The sequence below is a fragment of the Brachypodium distachyon genome, chromosome 1 (assembly GCF_000005505.3).
Source record: "Brachypodium distachyon strain Bd21 chromosome 1, Brachypodium_distachyon_v3.0, whole genome shotgun sequence".
NCBI classification, from domain to species: Eukaryota; Viridiplantae; Streptophyta; class Magnoliopsida; order Poales; family Poaceae; genus Brachypodium; species Brachypodium distachyon.
Window position 1 is genome coordinate 70,765,532 of NC_016131.3, and position 16,653 is coordinate 70,782,184.

General features: G+C 47.9%; 2 protein-coding genes across 3 annotated transcripts; both read right to left on the reverse strand.

The window, feature by feature from the left end:
- Positions 1-2,899: 2,899 nt before the first annotated feature.
- On the reverse strand, positions 2,900-7,975 carry LOC100833460 (omega-amidase, chloroplastic). The gene is made up of 10 exons (XM_003561955.4): positions 7,708-7,975; positions 7,495-7,611; positions 6,238-6,462; positions 5,690-5,783; positions 4,944-5,018; positions 4,200-4,278; positions 3,950-3,965; positions 3,778-3,858; positions 3,331-3,413; positions 2,900-3,245 (listed from the first exon to the last, which is right to left on the reverse strand). Exons 1-10 carry the CDS (start codon positions 7,900-7,902, stop codon positions 3,167-3,169), a joined length of 1,044 nt encoding a protein of 347 aa, XP_003562003.1. The 5' UTR covers positions 7,903-7,975; the 3' UTR covers positions 2,900-3,166.
- A 3,107-nt stretch (positions 7,976-11,082) lies between these two features.
- On the reverse strand, positions 11,083-12,772 carry LOC100842176 (solute carrier family 25 member 44). 2 transcript variants are annotated; one of them, XM_014897668.2, is made up of 2 exons: positions 11,723-12,772; positions 11,083-11,683 (listed from the first exon to the last, which is right to left on the reverse strand). In XM_014897668.2, exons 1-2 carry the CDS (start codon positions 12,433-12,435, stop codon positions 11,437-11,439), a joined length of 960 nt encoding a protein of 319 aa, XP_014753154.1. In that variant the 5' UTR covers positions 12,436-12,772; the 3' UTR covers positions 11,083-11,436. The 2 variants fall into 2 exon arrangements, with proteins under 2 accessions (XP_014753154.1, XP_003558690.1); XM_003558642.4 differs by having other exon boundaries at positions 11,083-12,770.
- Between the last annotated feature and the right edge of the window lie 3,881 nt (positions 12,773-16,653).

The window sequence follows — 16,653 nt, forward strand, 5'->3', positions numbered from 1 at the left end:
TTTTGAGTTTTGTAATTGTTAATTAGCGTGGTGGCGTTGGGTTGGTACTATCTACTACGACGGAATGCATAGAGCTACAAAACCTAAAACGCCTACTGAATTTGTTTATTCCTACATAAAAAAAAGTCATACTATTACCGTTTACGTGGCCTCACATGCATGCCTCCTGTCCTGAGAAATTCACAGGTCTTCGTAGTTTCAAAAGGAAAATTAACCAAGTGGTATTCTCATTCATGCATGTATGAAGTTATGAACTATATCATTTAGGAGACTCTACATGTGAATGTCTCATCAGAAGAAACGACACTTTTGAGGACAGAGCACATCCAACGTGTGAACAGTGGCATACTCGACTAAACTACGGAGTACGTCGACGTGGTTGTCAGGGGTGGAGCCAGAAAAATAGTTGAGAGGGAGCACTTAAACATCATTCTTAAGAGGTTGCAACTTAAATTAGAGGGGATATCAATGGTGAAAATCTAAAATTTGTATTGGTTTATCAAAATTGAGTGGGGACATTGCCTGCAAGTTTTGAAACACACGGAGAGGCAAATAGATGTTCGTACGTCGCAGCCGATCGATCCTAGAAACTTAAACCTCTGAGACTTAAATCCACCACACATGCATGCAGGCACTTCTTTATGCTTATGTATTGGTACGTGCGTACGTGGTCACATGCCCCTACAACTACAAAGCATGCCTGCCCCGGCCGGCTATGAACGGGACTGCGAGAGGCACATGCAGCGTTTGTTGACATTTGCACGCAGGCGCCGCGCACATTATTGTCCGCCTCTTTTTGTCCAAGATCGATCGGCGGCGCACGCGAAATTACCGCGTGGATCTAGTTCGCCCCTCTGGGCGCAAGCAAGTCAATCGAGCTCCGCCCCCACTGGATTTTGAATTTGCTGGCCGTTCACAGGGCGGCTAACTAAAAACACACACACGTTGCCTGTGCGGCGCGCGCAATCCCAGCTCGAACCAGAAGGAAGGAAGCAAAGGGGTCAAAAGCTAGCTACCACGGTCCGTGCGTCAAAAAAGATGGTCGAACGAGGAAAAGAAAGAAAGGTCAGGCCCCCATCGCGCGCGCTCGGACGATCGATCGATCACGAAAGAATGAAGAATCCATGCGGCGACCACTGCCCAGGGAAGCCCGGTGGCATCGATCCCGAGGCACCGGTGGATCCAGCGACGGATCGGTCTCGTTGCCGTCGTGTGTCTCAGTGTCTCAGCGCGCTTCGGGAACCGGAACCGGAACCGGAACCGGGTGGATCCCACTATCTCAGGCTCTCAGCAGCTTTCGCTTTGATGGATCGATGGATCAAAAGCACACGCGCGCCAAAGCTGGCTCGGCTCGTGCCGTGGCGGGCCTAGTTTTGAAAACCGGACCGGACCGGTAATTCGTTGGGGTCGTGGGCTCCTGGCAGCGGCCTCTCCGACCCTGCACGCCACGCGTGAGACCCCCTGCATCTTCAGATACACTCCTCTTTGTCCTTTGCTAGTCCATCCCTTACATCAATATGATACTGCTGCAGCAGTGGTTACGACTTACTACTCCACTACGGGCGATTCCCCCAAATCGATCGGTCGTACTGGTCACGTTTGATTCAGAACCGCGAAGCGCCCATCCATGCATGCAGTCACGTACACACACACACGTCAAAATATGGCTGCACGCACGCACGTACTGCCGGGCGGAACCGGCGTGCATCTACCAGAGCCCGGACCGCCATCACAGTCACACCAGGCCGAAGTTTCTGACAATTTTGGGCGCTGGGTGTCTCGGAAGGCCCGTGGCAGGCAAGCAGCGGGTGACACGAGATCAATTTCGAGATGGGGGGCTGCACTTTTTGCTTTTCACTCACGAGGAGGGAATGAATGTTCCGGGCTGTAATTACCGGGAGCCGTACGTACAATATGTTCGGGTGGCATTGATGGAGAAGAGAGCTGAGGACTGAGGTACGTACGTCACATCAGGCTGGACCGTCACGGACGCTCTGGCGCACGGAGCGATACGCAGCGCGCGGTAGGGGCCATGGAGTGATGTACGCCCCGGCCTGGCGGCCATAACGTCAGGTCGTCAACCTATGTGGAACGTGTGTTACGTGCTATAGCTAGTGTGGCGTCAACTGCTGCTGCCGGTGCATCTTTTCTGTTGCACACTGCACAGTGCGCACTACTGGAACGTCTCAGGCTTTGGTTTTATGGAGCCTGTCAGCGCGCATGTGCCCAGACTTGACATTTTTCTCTGACCCTGTTCTTCCACGTAACTGCAGCGTAGCAGCGGCAGCAGCCAGCAGCTGGGGGGGGCATTGAAAGGAAGTGGATTTGAAACCTCGAATTCGCTTTAATAGAAGGCACGAAAGCCTGGCCTTCGCTCGGCTCATGAGCTCCCCATGCCTCTGTCTCGGGTGTTTATCGCCTGCACCAGCAGTGGTTCTGCCTTCAGATTCAGAAGCCATGTTAATGTTGTTGCAGCTGCGCCTCCTGCTTTGATCATTTATGGTTCTCGGTTTATCACAAGAATCCTCAAGTAAAATCTTCAGATAGTAGTACTACAACGCATGCCTCCCAACTGCACGGCATACTCTTATGACTGCTTGCACGTCAACCTTGATTTTTTATCTGCCCAGGTTCATATTTGATGAGGGCGGATGGTTCAGCTTCTCCACATCTTTCAATTTGCCAGCTTCTCCACTGACGTAAGGCCCAAAATATAGGCCCAGAAAATGGAATATATTTGCTCGAGGAAACCTATTTTTCCATTTAATCTCTTCTGCAACTCTCTCCACCCATGTATGTAACCTTGTCTAACAAGTCACCAGCTCAGAAACGCTAAAAACAGGCCGGAAGAAATATTCATGGCTATTCTGTCTACAACAACAGTAACACAAAATACAGGTTGAGTAAAATTTTGATTTTATTCTTCCAAATGCCAAAGGAAAGAAGTAGTCTCGATTATTTTGGCAACTATGGCCATTGTACATGTTACAGGTCGCTTTATTCGTCCTGTCCACCTTCACACATTTAAGTCTCATGTATCTATAGTGCAAAGTACAGAAAGGATGGGCACGTACATCCCATGATCGAATTAGGAGTACTACGAGTTTGCCCGCAAAGCAACGACTCTTGTTTCACACATCATGCCTAGCCTAGCAATGCAGCCAGTCTACTTAGAACCTGAAGCCTGGACATCTACCAACTGATAAAGGTCTCCACGTCGCTGATGTCGCAGAGGAAGAAATTGCCTGAAGATTTTTTTTGTCAAGCCATTAGACCAAGCCAAAAAAAATAAACAGCGCTGTGGAAAATCATAAAACTCATTCTGCTTACCGCCTCTGCTCAATCAATGAATAATCAATTTCGGCTATTATAGTTGCTTCATCATGCTCAGTTGTCGCAATCACTTCCCCAAACTATAAAGGAATAGAATGCCAACAGTTACACATAAGGTCACCATACCATTGCTAGCATAGAGTTTTTAGATTGTTGAGCATATGAAATAATGACGTTCAATGCAAAATTACAATAGCTGCAAGAAAAAACCATTCCTTGCGGTACTGCTGAGTTTTAAACTCTTAAGCGTGGTAAACTCTTAAGGCCTTGTTTGGCACAGGTGGATTTCATGGGATTTTTAGGGACTTTTGGAGATTGTAGTTCATTTTTTAATTAGAATTCACAAAATTCCCTCAAAATCCCGTGAAATCCACCTGTGCCAAACAAGCCCCAAGTGTGCAAAGTACAGAAGAATTGGCATCTTAAGATCTCAATTTAACTAACCGGTCCAACAAGAGTGGAATGTCCCCAAGCAACATAACTTGAACTGGTATCTCGAGCGGGAGCACAGGTTGCAACAAAAAGCTGATAGAAAAACGATGGTTACATATTAGAGAATGGTGAGTTTCCGTATGGATTTTCTTTTTGAAGGGTAGCACAGCAGTGTTCTGCATACCTGGTTGTCCGCAGCCCTGACATAATAAGAATAATATATTCAGTACAGAAGCAAAAGAGACGATGCAATCTAAAGTGAGTAGGAAACATACTTCAGACGCTTCTAATCATAATACTTAGATAAGTAAAATTTGACAAACAAAATTGAGCTTTTGACTACATCTGAGATTAGTTTAGAAGTCAATTATGATCAACAGAAGTACTGGCCCCATCTCATATCTCTAGGTGCAAATGATTCAGATGATACACACCTTGCCCTTTGAAGCAACTCCCAGTGCAATGGCCCAGTAGTCATGTTGAATGCACCAGGGTAGCATAACAAATGAGCACCTGCAGCCAACAAATGAGCATTAGTGTATTTCATGATTAGCGTGCAACTACAAGTCTAAGTGGCAAGCTGTTGCGGACTTGGTCCCAGCGGTAAAGCAGGGCGAGTAATGCAGGGTCAGCAGTGCTTGAGAAGTGCACACGGTTACTAGTAGCAAGTCTCAACTCAGTTAGTTGTAAGGTTATCTCTTGAGCCCTTCTTAGTTGCACGCATAATTTTTAGACCCAAGACATTTCAGCCCAACGTATACTATAAAGGCAAACAAAGTAAACATAGCTCATACTCTTTGGTAGTTAACCATTTAAGTGGCATATTTTTAGGATTCCTTGTTTTACAGACAAGTTTCTTGGTTCTTGAAACTCAAAGCGTACATATGTTGTTGATTAAGCAAGACGAATTAACAAATTATCTAGTCTAAACCCCTTCTCAACCAGGCCGCATAGCCTTGGCAAATAGAATGGAGGAACATCCTCTTGCCAACACATCAAGGGAGAGTGCCTTACACTAGGTCCTCAGACCTTTACCCAGCTAGGAGGCAAATGACATAGCATTGAAGTATAACCATTCAATCTTATTAGAAGAATTATAACAAGCACTAAACAAAGTACCAACAGATAAACCTTGTTTTGATTATTTTTTATTGGAACTGGATGTGAGAAAATTATACCTCTTGCAGCATACAACATGGCCAATTCTTGGAAACGGATGTCATAGCAAATGCCTATACCAAGCCGGCCTACATCTGGAAACAATCGACACTAAATTAGATTATACTACCTTCGTATAAGATGTTCTAGCTTTCTCCTAAGTCAAACTTCTTAAGATTTGACCAAGTTTATAGAAGAATATATTAATATCTACATCTATCTACATTATTAGATAAGTATACTATGAAGATATATATCATGACGACTTTAATAAAAATATTTTAGAGTTTTAGATGTTGAATTTTTTCTATAAACTTGGTAAAACTATAAAACGTTTGACTTAGGACAAAACTAGAACATCTTATGTTTAGGAACAGAGAGAGTATATGAGATAAAAGCAAATAATTCTTCCAGATTGAGAAAAGAAAGCACACCAATCATTACTTTAATTCAGCCATTTACAAGAAAATGGAGATAAAATCTAGAAAGTAGCGCCGAGAGAACATAAAAGAAACACATGATAGAAAATGTGCTTCACGAAATTAAAGGAATTAAACAATAAGGAGCAAAAAGCTTTAATGACATATCCAAAAGAGGTTCATAGAGCCAAGCAACATGTACAGCATACATGAAAAGGCTACAGGTGCCCTTTGTAGAACTTAATTCACACAATCCAGACAAAAATTTAGGGTTGCATGTAGGATGTTGTGGTTTGAAAACTATCTAAATCCTAGCATGCTTTATTGCGGAAACTAACAAGACAAACCTGTGTCAACAATAGTAAGATCCTGCCCACCAGTAAGAGTTTTTGATTCCTGGAATGTAATCTTTCCGGGAATATCAATATCGAAGAGATGGATCTGCATTCAAGAACTTGTTCACTGTTGTGGCATATAACAGACCAGGAAGGAAGTACCTTACTAATAATTTTAGTCAGAGTGCAAGTAAATAAAAAGCCACAAATAAGCCATAACTGAACTAACCAACATGCCATAATTAAGGAAAGTTCAGTAATCACTAATCAGCTTATGCAAATCAGAAAAGTGAAAAAAAATTGTTCATGTGAAAACATTATATTTTTCACATTCATCGGAAGTGCATCACAGTACCAAAAGGAAATCAGCATATTGAGGTGCTACATGATGTGAGTATGTCGATAGTAGTTAAAAAAAACATGGCTGTAGGAGAAACTACGTCTTTTCAGACACAGTCTATCCAGTTGCACAGTTCTCCGTCACTATTGACATGCTTGATTATGTGTCATCAGCTACTGCATAAATAAATTACTAAAGAGAAATATATTTCCAACTGTACCTTTCTGTGTTTACCCTTAAGCTCGCCATCTGAACCAAAGACGCAGCATGTATTGTACAAGCTGTTACCAGAATGTTCTGATATGGACCCACCAACAAGAGTAATTTTCAAGCTGCGGGCAACATCTGACATCATTAAAAACGAAGGAGCTGCATCACCACCAGCTTCAATGTCCTCAGCATACTCCGGAAAGCTGTCATTCGAATATGGACCATTCCATATCTCCTACAAGATTTTTAGAACAACTGCACCAGGTCAAATGTAATAAAATAGCATGGTCATGTGCATTCTTACCACATGGAACCTGCCTGAAAAGAAAATAAAAAGCTCAAGTACCGATTTAACTGAAAATAAGAAGCTCAAGTACCGATTTAACTTTCCGCAGCTAGTGGCAGATCTCCTAATTAACTTACACTTGGCTGAGAAAAAGGGTATTGGGCAACAGACAAGCTACACAGAAGTGAGTGGTGCAAAAACCTGATAATGGTGTATTATGTTTTCACAACTGTACATAAATAATAACAGCATGATACCACAAATTACAACTCAGGCTCATAGCCCAACCAAACGACCAGTTTTGCTGAGGCATAATGACCAGGTATCCAACCAAACAGGCCTTAGGCCCCGAGGCATCAATACCACAATTTTCTCAACTTTTGGAGTACTTGTAAGTTCCGACTACCTCTATAGCTAAATTAACACACGATTTAACATAGTGATCCTGCATCCTAGTACAACCAATTTTTACATCACATCTCAATATCACATCGACTTATTGACATCTCAGAGGTAAAATTGTGCATGATATGATCCAGTAATATGACCCTCTACCGTAATGCATCTTTGTCCTTGTCCTTATTTTCTGATAATGATCTGAATTGGTGGCGGTATGTTCACCAGTCACCAAGAAATTGATTAACACAATTACCATACATTCTACATGGTTGACATATGTATTGTAATCTTTTCATCAGTTGACTTAATTGATGTTATTTTGAGATAATTTCATTTTGCACAAAGCTGGGGACTGTGATGGCACAAGCGTTTAAACAACCAATGCATCAAAAAGAACTTCCCTAGCAACGCACAAGCATTTACCTAGGTACAATACAACTTATGCTTGAACCTTATCACCCTTCAATCAAGGTAACGACTAACGAGACTACGATGGTATGCTCCGAGAATTAGGACGGCATCACGCTTAATCTTAATCCTCAACAAAAGAGGAGATGATGTCGATGCTCCGTAGGCACTCACCGGGAGGAGCACGAGCTTGGCGCCATCGGCCGCGGCTGACTCAATGGCGGTGCGGGCGCGCGCGATGTTGCGAGCCTTGTCCGCCGTCACCGATAGCTGGCATAGCGCTACCTTGAACTGCGTCCAAAACCGAACCCTCCTCAGAATCAGATCAAACCCCGACCCGACCCAAAAACACATGAATTCGTTCGAACAAGGGAAAGGGGGCTTCACCTTGGAGAGCGGCGGAGTCGGGGGCTCGACGGCGGGGGGCGAGCGTGCGGCCTCTGGGCGGAAGGAGGCGTTGGTGGCCATCGCGGCAAGGCGGAGGGGGCGGCGGCAGCGGAAGGGGAGACGGGCGGGAGTGGAGGTCCGGAGGCGGGAGCTCGAGAGGAGGGAAATGGCTGTGGATGTGGCTGCGGCTCTCATCGGAGGGTGTGGTGGCGTGGCGTAGTTGTAGTAGTGTAGTGTGGACTGGAGGCCGGCGTGAGTCGTGACGGACCGACGGTGACCGGAAGGGAGTTGTTGGGAGCGGATGGATGGACTCCGGGTAATGGTGGGGCCGGGTGTCAGTGTAAAGTTTTGCTGTGGAGGCATTTCTCGTGCTTCTTTTGTAGGACCAAGATTTCGAAGCAAGGGCGATGAATCTAAGCCGTTGATTTCTCCAATTGTACGGTTTCCTGGACACGCGAAGCGCTCCTCTACCCACTGGAATTTTTGGAAAAAAAAAGATATCTGGTATCCAAAACTTTTGGTACAGTAGTATAAAGGGATATGAAGACCATGACTGGATTGGATAGTTGTAAATGTGATTTAAAAATAACGGTTTATAATTCAATTATAGGAAATTCTAGCAAAAAAAATCAATTAAGAAATACCCACTTCCACAATTGGATAGTCATGTTGCAGCTTCCTTATCATTCCATTTTACATTAGCCTAACAAGTACTTCCTGAATGAACATCCGTTAAGTTGATGCATCTTTTTTTTTTTGGTGCGAAACAGATCGGCACGTTGTAAGTTGATGCATTTTAAGCGCTGTTGTTTGCATGATGCTATTCTTGCTAAGAAAATTCTTGAAGTCTCACAAAAAAAGAAAAAAAAACTCAACACGAGCAGTTGCGGATAGGGAATCTACAGTACGTGGGCCGGATGTTTAAATCAAGCCCGCATATGGAGGTACTGGTGCATCACTGGGCTTCTTGTTGCAGCTGACCACAACGGCCCAACCTCTGCAAATGTCTTATTGAATATTGAGCCCAAATGTACCACACACTTAAAAGTCTGACGTACCCCTAAAAAAAACTTAGGACTTGTTTGATGTTAGTGTATTTTTTTAGTCACTTGTGTTTTGGTATATGAAAAGTGTTTTAGTTTGGTTAAAAAATGAAGTGTTTTGTGGGGGGAAAATAGGGATAATTCCCTCTAAACCCTTCTACCAAACAACCATTTAACATTTCTAGTGTTTTTCATTTAAAGTGGATAATACCCTAAAAACACAATCAAAATTCTAGTACTCCCTCCGATCCTAAATTCTTTTCTCAAGTTTGACCAAATCTGGATGTATGTATTTTTAAAATGCGTTTAGATACACGTAATGTTTCGACAACAATTTAAAATCGGAGAGAGTACCAAACAAGGCCTTAGAGGTCTCACGCTCAACCGTCGTCTAAAAAAAATGGCGTTCTAAGAAATAGTACAGGTACATGCATCACATGTTCACGGATCACAAGCCAACACATATTTGTCAAAAGAAAAGAAACATGCAGAGTGATTAGACTGATCAAATCCAGCCATCGAGGATCCATAACCCACAAGCTAACTCCAAATCACAATCACTCAGCAGCGAGGGAGGGCTCGCCAAAGGAAGCCAACAATCAATCACCATCGCTTTCTAACTTTACCGCGAAGAGGCAAAAGGTGCTTGTACTCAAGTCGGTTTCTCGTGGACGTGCCAATGGAGGAAAAAAATGGCAGACGGCCTCAAATCCGCACTTACGCCGCGCAACTAGTGCGTGACAGCCATTGGCCAAACATCAACGCCGGTGGAAATGGAAAAGAGCGCACCACCGCTCGTGGAATTTAAGGGGCGATCGTCGCGTGGACGGGAACATCTGGGGTTTTCCCGAGGCACGACGTTGTGGAGCCCGTCGGAGTCCAGCCGTCCAGGACAGTGATAGGCTGGCTCTGGAGGAAGGAGCTTGCTGCCTCTCGTCTTGCACACGCTTGTTGCGTGTTGCTGTCCTTGGTTATCTCCAACATGCTCGGACGAACGACCATCAAGGATCAGGAATTCAGGATCAACGTCATGACTCATGAACGAACTGGCAAGAAAGGTTCTCTTGACTAGCACTTCGTTTCAAGTTCTGCTTGTACTGAAGTATAATACTCCAGTCTTGAATGATTCATCATGCAAACATCAGCTGCCTGATGACAGTGCTATTTTAGGAGCCAATCAGCTTGTCCGCCACTATTATAGCTATTCTGCCCGTCACCAGGTCATCACAGTAGTACTATACTCCATCAGTTTTGCATTTTTAGATGCATCGGTATTCAGTTTTGTTTTAGAAAGGAGGCAAGGCGATCACCACGCGCCCCATTGCCGCTGGCCGGGCAGAAGGAAGCAAAGCGCCAAATCTACGCAGGACGGACTGTGCGTGCAGTCTCCTGATTGCGAGCACGCGAGAGAACAGAGGACCAGGACGAGAGCATCTTCGTCTCCAATCCTGGCAAGAGTCAATCGAGCCAAGGAATCCATCAATCATCCATTTCATGATTTCATCCCTGCGAACAAGAACGGGATCTGGCCAGGAATGGACAAGTGTGTGCAGGCGCTGTCACTGCTCGGTGGGTCCCGCCGGCACCACCCCCACCCCCCACCAAACCCGATCCGGAACGGCTGGTCGGGACGTGGACGTGAACCGGCAGCGACGGTGGCCCCGGCGACCCACACCGCCGATAAAGCGACCTGCCTATCGTCGTCTTCGTGCGATGATCTGACACGCGAATTATTACCCTTTTTTAATTGGACACGACAGGGGCGAATTATTAGCAGAGCCATTCCTCCTTGGAGAGAATTCTTCGAGCGAGTTAAGCGAGTCAGAGAATTTGGCGTGTGTGTGATGAGATTAGGGGAGCAACGTCGCGCTACGTTTACCTACCTTTTATCAGAAAAAGGAAAATCATATCCTAGACTGCAAACATCAGCACCAACCATCTGATATTTACAGGTCTCGGAAGAAATCTACGCTTCTTCCGCTGTCATCCCCAGTATTTTTGGAAGTGTGTTGCTGCAGTCAACTTTCAAGGTGTAATCAGTTAATCACAGAGGCTGAAAGGTCTTGCGTGCTTCTTCAGTAACCAGCTTGGACGGCTTTTTTTTTTTTGTAGATGTGCAGGAATCAGGAACCTGATCAAGTGCGTCTCGCTGTCCGAACTCTAACTCCTTGAGAGAGAGGTAACGAAGAAACTGATGAAAAGATGCAGCCACAGATGCAGGTACGCAAGCAGTCACCTCATTCCAAGAAGCAAAGCCATGACAGTGACATAGCTATCACAGTGCACTTGAACAGAGCACTGGGCAAGCAAGTTATACACACAAGATTTGTACTGAGAAACCAAAGCAAGATGCAGTATTAACAAGACAGTTCATCAGAAGTTCTGACTGAAAATCTTCCATTTCAGCTAATTTTTCATCATCATCATCGGCAGCGGCAGCATGGCCACCACGGCAAAACCACCAAAACTCGGGCTTGCATCCTAAACCCTCCTTCCAGTGCCTGTTCTTATGCTCCCTCTATAGCACCAGAGATCCAGGAAACTAAAACGAGAAACGGAACAGACGATCTTAAGCATATGTACAGGAATCCTAGCTAATTAACCGCTCACCACCTTCACGGATCGATCTCGCTTCGAGGCTAATTTGGTTCGAGTCACTCGATGAACGAAGCTACGGTTAAGGGATCTAATCGAAGGAGCCTTCCTTGGCCGACAGCCGCTTGAGGAACTCGTAGGTGGTGACCATGGTGGCAGCGGACAGCGACATGGATCCCCACCTCGGGCCGAGCCCGCGGTAGCACGCGGCCCAGCCGCCTTCCTTGAGCAGGCCCCTCATGGTGCTCGCCAGCGTCGGCCGCGCCGCCGCCGCGTCGGTCTCCATGACCTGGAGGCGCGTCTTGACGGTGTCCAGCGGCATGGTGACGAGCGCGGCCGCGCCCCCGGCGACGGCCGCGCTCGCGCCCTGCACGGCCATGAGGGCGGGGTAGCTCTCGGAGCGGTCGGTGCCCACGACGCGCCAGACGAAGCGCTGCGCCATGGCGTAGGACGCCCACCACACGGCGTTGGACGGCGCGTAGGTGATGATGGAGAGGCCGAAGCCGCGGTAGAGGCCGCGGACCCCGTCGGCGAGGAGGATCTTCCTGAAGGCGTCCGCGCCGCCGCTGTAGCGGGTGGTGGCGGAGGTCTGGACCATCAGCCGCTGGCTGATGACGTCGACGGGGGTCCACACGACCTGCGCGGCGACGGCGGCAGAGACGCCCGCGGCGGCGGAGGCGACCGCGGAGGCCGCGGGCTCGGAGACGCCGAACCGGAGAGCGGCGGATCCGACGGAGCTCTTGGTGGCCTCGAGCGCCGCCATGTAGAGCGCGCGCGCGGGCACGGTGCCGGCCAGCGACGCGCCGAACCCGCGGTAGAACCCTCGGAGCCCGTCGCGGCGGAGGATGGCGGAGACGGTCGCGGTGGCCGCCTGCGGGGGCGGCGCCACCTGCAGGTGCGTCTTGACGACGACGGCCGGGTACAGCGCGGCGGAGACGCCGGAGAAGAGCGCGGCGCCGAGGACGAAGAAGCGCGACTTGTCGAGCATCTCCCAGTTGACCTCCGCCGGCAGCCTCCGGATCTCCTCCGCCGCTGCCGCCGCCGCCGCCGCGCCGCGCTCCTCTTCCATGCCCACGACACCAAAGCTCATCCTCCTCCCACTCTTCTCTGCTTCTGCTGCTGCTGCTTCCCACAAACCAAATCCCCAACCAAGCCTCGCATCCGAACAATTCAATCAATCGAGAGGAGACCGAACCACAGCCATCTCCCTCCTCTGCAGACTCCACGGGATCCCTTCGCCGGCGGGCGAGAAGATGGGGGAACAACACCTTGGATCCCCGGAAAGGTGAACAAAACAGAAGTGGGAAGCAGCGACGAGTGTGCGATTTCTCGGGATCCCGAGGGGGTAAGTGAATATTTATACGGAAGGTAGGTGTCGTGGCCAGCCACACTGCCTTATCCCGAAGCGAGAGCGAGATGCCGGGACGGACGGCAGCCGGCACGTGCCCGTGGGAGGCCCGTGTCGGGGAGCGCGTCTTATCGGTCGCTGCCGGCAAAACCGACCGGGGATCGCCGGTGGTCCGGTGGGCGTCGCCCATTGGCTGGATCCCGGTTTAGACCAGAACACTGTTCGAGTGATGACCCTGCACTTTTTTTTAATTGTGCGTGTGTGTGTGTGACCCGATCTGGATCCCTGTGTTCTGTTGCGCACACAGAGACAGGTTGGGCAAGTTGAGAGTCGCCCACAATAAACGCCCAACCGGCGAATTAAATCTGCGGCCGATTACCACGTCCTGCATCTATACGACGCACGTACGGCGCGACGTCGACACCACCCGCTGCTAGCTGATCGGTACAGTACCAATTAAAAGTGCAAATTAAGCAAGCGTCGAGATCGACGGAATTAAGCGCTCGCCGGCGGCCCTTCCTTGTCGGCCTGTGGGAGCTAGCTTCTCGTCGACGGACGGAGAGCTCTCAGTCCATCTCCTCCGATCAACCCTATCGAAAACCAAATTAAGCTAGTCAACACGCCACAGGAAGCCTGAGTTGGGCGGAAAAGCTCACTCACGTGAGCTCTCTCGCTGTCATCCGGGCAGCCGGTAGCACAAGGCGGTTTTGGAGGATCGCGTGACGGCCGGGGGATTCGTCGGTGCGCGTGACATTGTTTTTTCGTCGTAACGTGAGTATGCAATGTTTTCGGGCAAAAACACTTGCAAGAATCGTGCGCTTGAATCAACTTGATAGACGGACGGACGGAAAGTCCTCATTTATCCGGCGCTTATATGGAGATGATGGTATATCGACGTTCTGATCCATCGAAGAATCCAGATGTTCAGTTTCACGAGAAAGAGATCCCTTATACGGAGTATAAAACATCACGAGAAAGAGATCCCTTATACGGAGTATAAAACATCACGAGAAAGAAAAACGAAAAAACGAGTTTACAAAGTACGCAAGCAATCTTGGTTTGCACATTTGTGGCGCATGTTAGACTCGTTGCGCAAGGTTAAATGGTTCAGTGCTTTTCATAGAGCGAAAATGGTTAGCATTTCGTACGGAGTAATAAAAAAGTGTCGCCTTATCATGTTCTTTTGTAAGGAGAGTTGTAGAACAATAAGCATTATCCGGATCCAGAAAAGCGTGAAGGATTCAATGTGTAGCTCGCACTTCAAAAGTTGAACGAACGGATCTCGCAAAAGCGCTAAAGATTTCTCCGAATAGGGTTTTCCATTTAGCAAGTTGTACTGCCTAATAGTGGATATGTATTTTTTTACAAACATGTGCTCTCGCGATCTCACCTTGCCACGCTCAGCCAGTAGAAGAGACCTTAATTTCTTTCTTTTATGAGTTTTAAGAAGAAAGCTTGTTTCAATTCATAAAAAGAGGATGTGCTCCGTTGGGTTTGGTTGCCTTCCGGCACCTATTCCGCGAAATCCGCCTATTTTCATTTCTTTGAAGACCGTCCTGTCTCCCCGGCTTGGACCCAGATTTGAAGGTGCTGGGCACCACTGAAATGTCGCATTTGGCTCTGGCTTGCCCGTGCTAACCGCTGCTGGACGACGGATCGCCTGGAGCGTCGTAACCTTTCCTTCTGCGCTCTCTGCCCTTTGTGTGACCAAGCGTCGGAGACCATGTCGCACCTTCTTGTGGACTGCCCCTTTTCGAAGTCGGTTCTCCATGAGGTCTTCTCCAAGGCGAATGCTCTTTGCTGCCTACCACGTCCCTCCGAGACCCTTGAGACTTGGCTTACAGCTGGAGCCCGGAGGTTCCGGGGTAAAGTAAATGCTGCACGATCACTTCTCACTCTCTTTCTTTGGCGCCTTTGGAAACTTCAGAACGGTTGCATCTTTGAAGCCACTAGGCCGGTGGTGTCTCGGCTTGTCGAGGACATCCTTGTGGAGGTTGATCTGTGGCGTGCCGCTGGTGCACGCGCACTAAATCACCTCCCCCTCCATGCGCATCCTCCGGACTTAGGCCCTCCCCCCTCCCTGTATAGTGACTTTGACTTCTTTTTTTCCGTTCTCTCCTTTTTTTGTTTTGAGCATGTTGGGTCTCACCTTTTGTTGCCTTCGTTTGTACTTGTGATTCTTGCGCTTTTTTCTTAATGAAAATGACACGCCGAGAGAAACCATCTAATCGTGGCTGCTCTTTACGCTCCAATCACTGCCTCATATATCTTGGTGGCCTCTGATGATAATTAATAGTACTCGGCAGACTGGAGTATCTCCTACCCCGTCTTAAAAGCCTTGAAAGTTTCTTAACAAAAGATATGATATAGACAGTAGACACAACATGTATCAATCATGTCACCAAAAAAGAAAAACACAACTCTACAAAATGAGCTGTGGATCGGCTCATCATCACTATGAGCATTGAATTTATCATTTGTTCCCTCAAACTATTAAGTTCAGTTTCGAATATTTGTGAAGTGATAGGTATAATATGTGCCGCATTAGCACTGCATGTCAAATTATTTTTGCTAGTAACTTGTATTACTAGATGGATTACAAACTTAAAAATGTCCAGGGAATACCTCACGCAAGAAAGAAGGACACTCCAATCTCCTTTAACTGCATGCGTGATGCGTCGTATAAACCACTACGGAAAGGAATCCCGCAGTCACGCATGATAGCACGAAGAGCATGGAGCTATACACAAAAGCTCCATGGAAATCGGTGTTTCGCTACGCGGCTGAGACAAATTTTGTCGTACCTAGCACCGAGGGCTGATAGGAATCCAAGACGCACACAACCTCACGGCCTCACCTCCATTCACGTCCACTGACAGGTGGGCCTCATTCCCCATCCTGGGCCAGCCACAAGGGGTGGATTTGGTCGTTGGATGACCGGCTCCGTCTTTATTTTCCTTTGTTTTGTTCGTGCGTGTGGCGAGGCAGGTGCAGGTCGAGGTTTTGGCGATGGGGCGCCCGTAGACTCGGAGGTATCTCGGTGGGCTACGGGAAAGATCTTTGTGGGCTGTGGCGGCGGGATTGGACAAAACCGGCCCTTGGATTCTCCAGGCGCCGCCCGCCGGGACCTTTTGGCCCCAAATTACAGGGTTTGCCTCTCCTGTTGTACGGCCACGCGCGGATGGATGGCTATCACGTGTTGGACTCTTCTCCGTGTGCTACTGCTAGTGCTACTCGCTCTCATTTTTCACTACGGAGTAAAATCTTTTCAAGCTCGTGTAGGCAAGGCAACACATCTTGGAAGATATAAGTACATCAATATACTGCAAAAATTGGAGCACTAACCATGGTCCCTAGCGGATGAAGTTTTTCGATACACGATGGCCCGTGTGTGTCGCCCGAGAGATTTTACCAGCAGCCAGTACTCGAAGCTGACAAGCTAGGGGCGAATTAACTTTACCTTGTTGGAACCGAAAGGCTGCCTCCTTCCAGGCATTTTGCAATACCCTGACTCCTGCGAGGCCACTCTGATTTGAACTGCTCCGTCCTTCCTCGAACCGTGGAGCCGTACATATGGAAACTGAACCTTCTTCTGTGAGTGCGGCTGGGTAGGAGAGAAACGACAGCGAGTCGTGCTGTGGCGCACCCTACGGGAAGCAAGCGACAGGTGGTGTCACTGGTGTGGTGTCTTCGTCGACGCTGTCGTCTCCGGCTCTGCTGTATTTGCTTGGTTCAGGAAACTCTTCGAACACCTGGCTGAGTGGCTGATGTTTAACATTGCCGCGGCCATCGAGAATTCGGGTATGCATTCCCTGGAAAGTTCATGTGCAGCAGGTAATCTGCCCTTTGAAAATACCTCGACAAATGCTAATCCCCATACCCTTATAGCGTGTACGGATCTCTCAGCTTCTTTTTTTGAACTGAAATATCACACCTTCTTCGGTTAATGTTCAGCACTAC

What these genes read in the sequence shown, in the direction of transcription:
- LOC100833460 (XM_003561955.4), bottom strand. Translation starts at nt 7,902, where the DNA reads ATGAGAGCCGCAGCCACATCCACAGCCATTTCCCTCCTCTCGAGCTCC. An exon ending in TTAAGGGTAAACACAGAAAG is followed by an intron (nt 5,784 to 6,237) that starts GTACAGTTGGAA and finishes TCTTGAATGCAG; the next exon opens with ATCCATCTCTTCGATATTGA. An exon ending in CATGTTGTATGCTGCAAGAG is followed by an intron (nt 4,279 to 4,943) that starts GTATAATTTTCT and finishes TGTTGGCTGCAG; the next exon opens with GTGCTCATTTGTTATGCTAC.
- LOC100842176 (XM_003558642.4), bottom strand. Translation starts at nt 12,435, where the DNA reads ATGAGCTTTGGTGTCGTGGGCATGGAAGAGGAGCGCGGCGCGGCGGCG.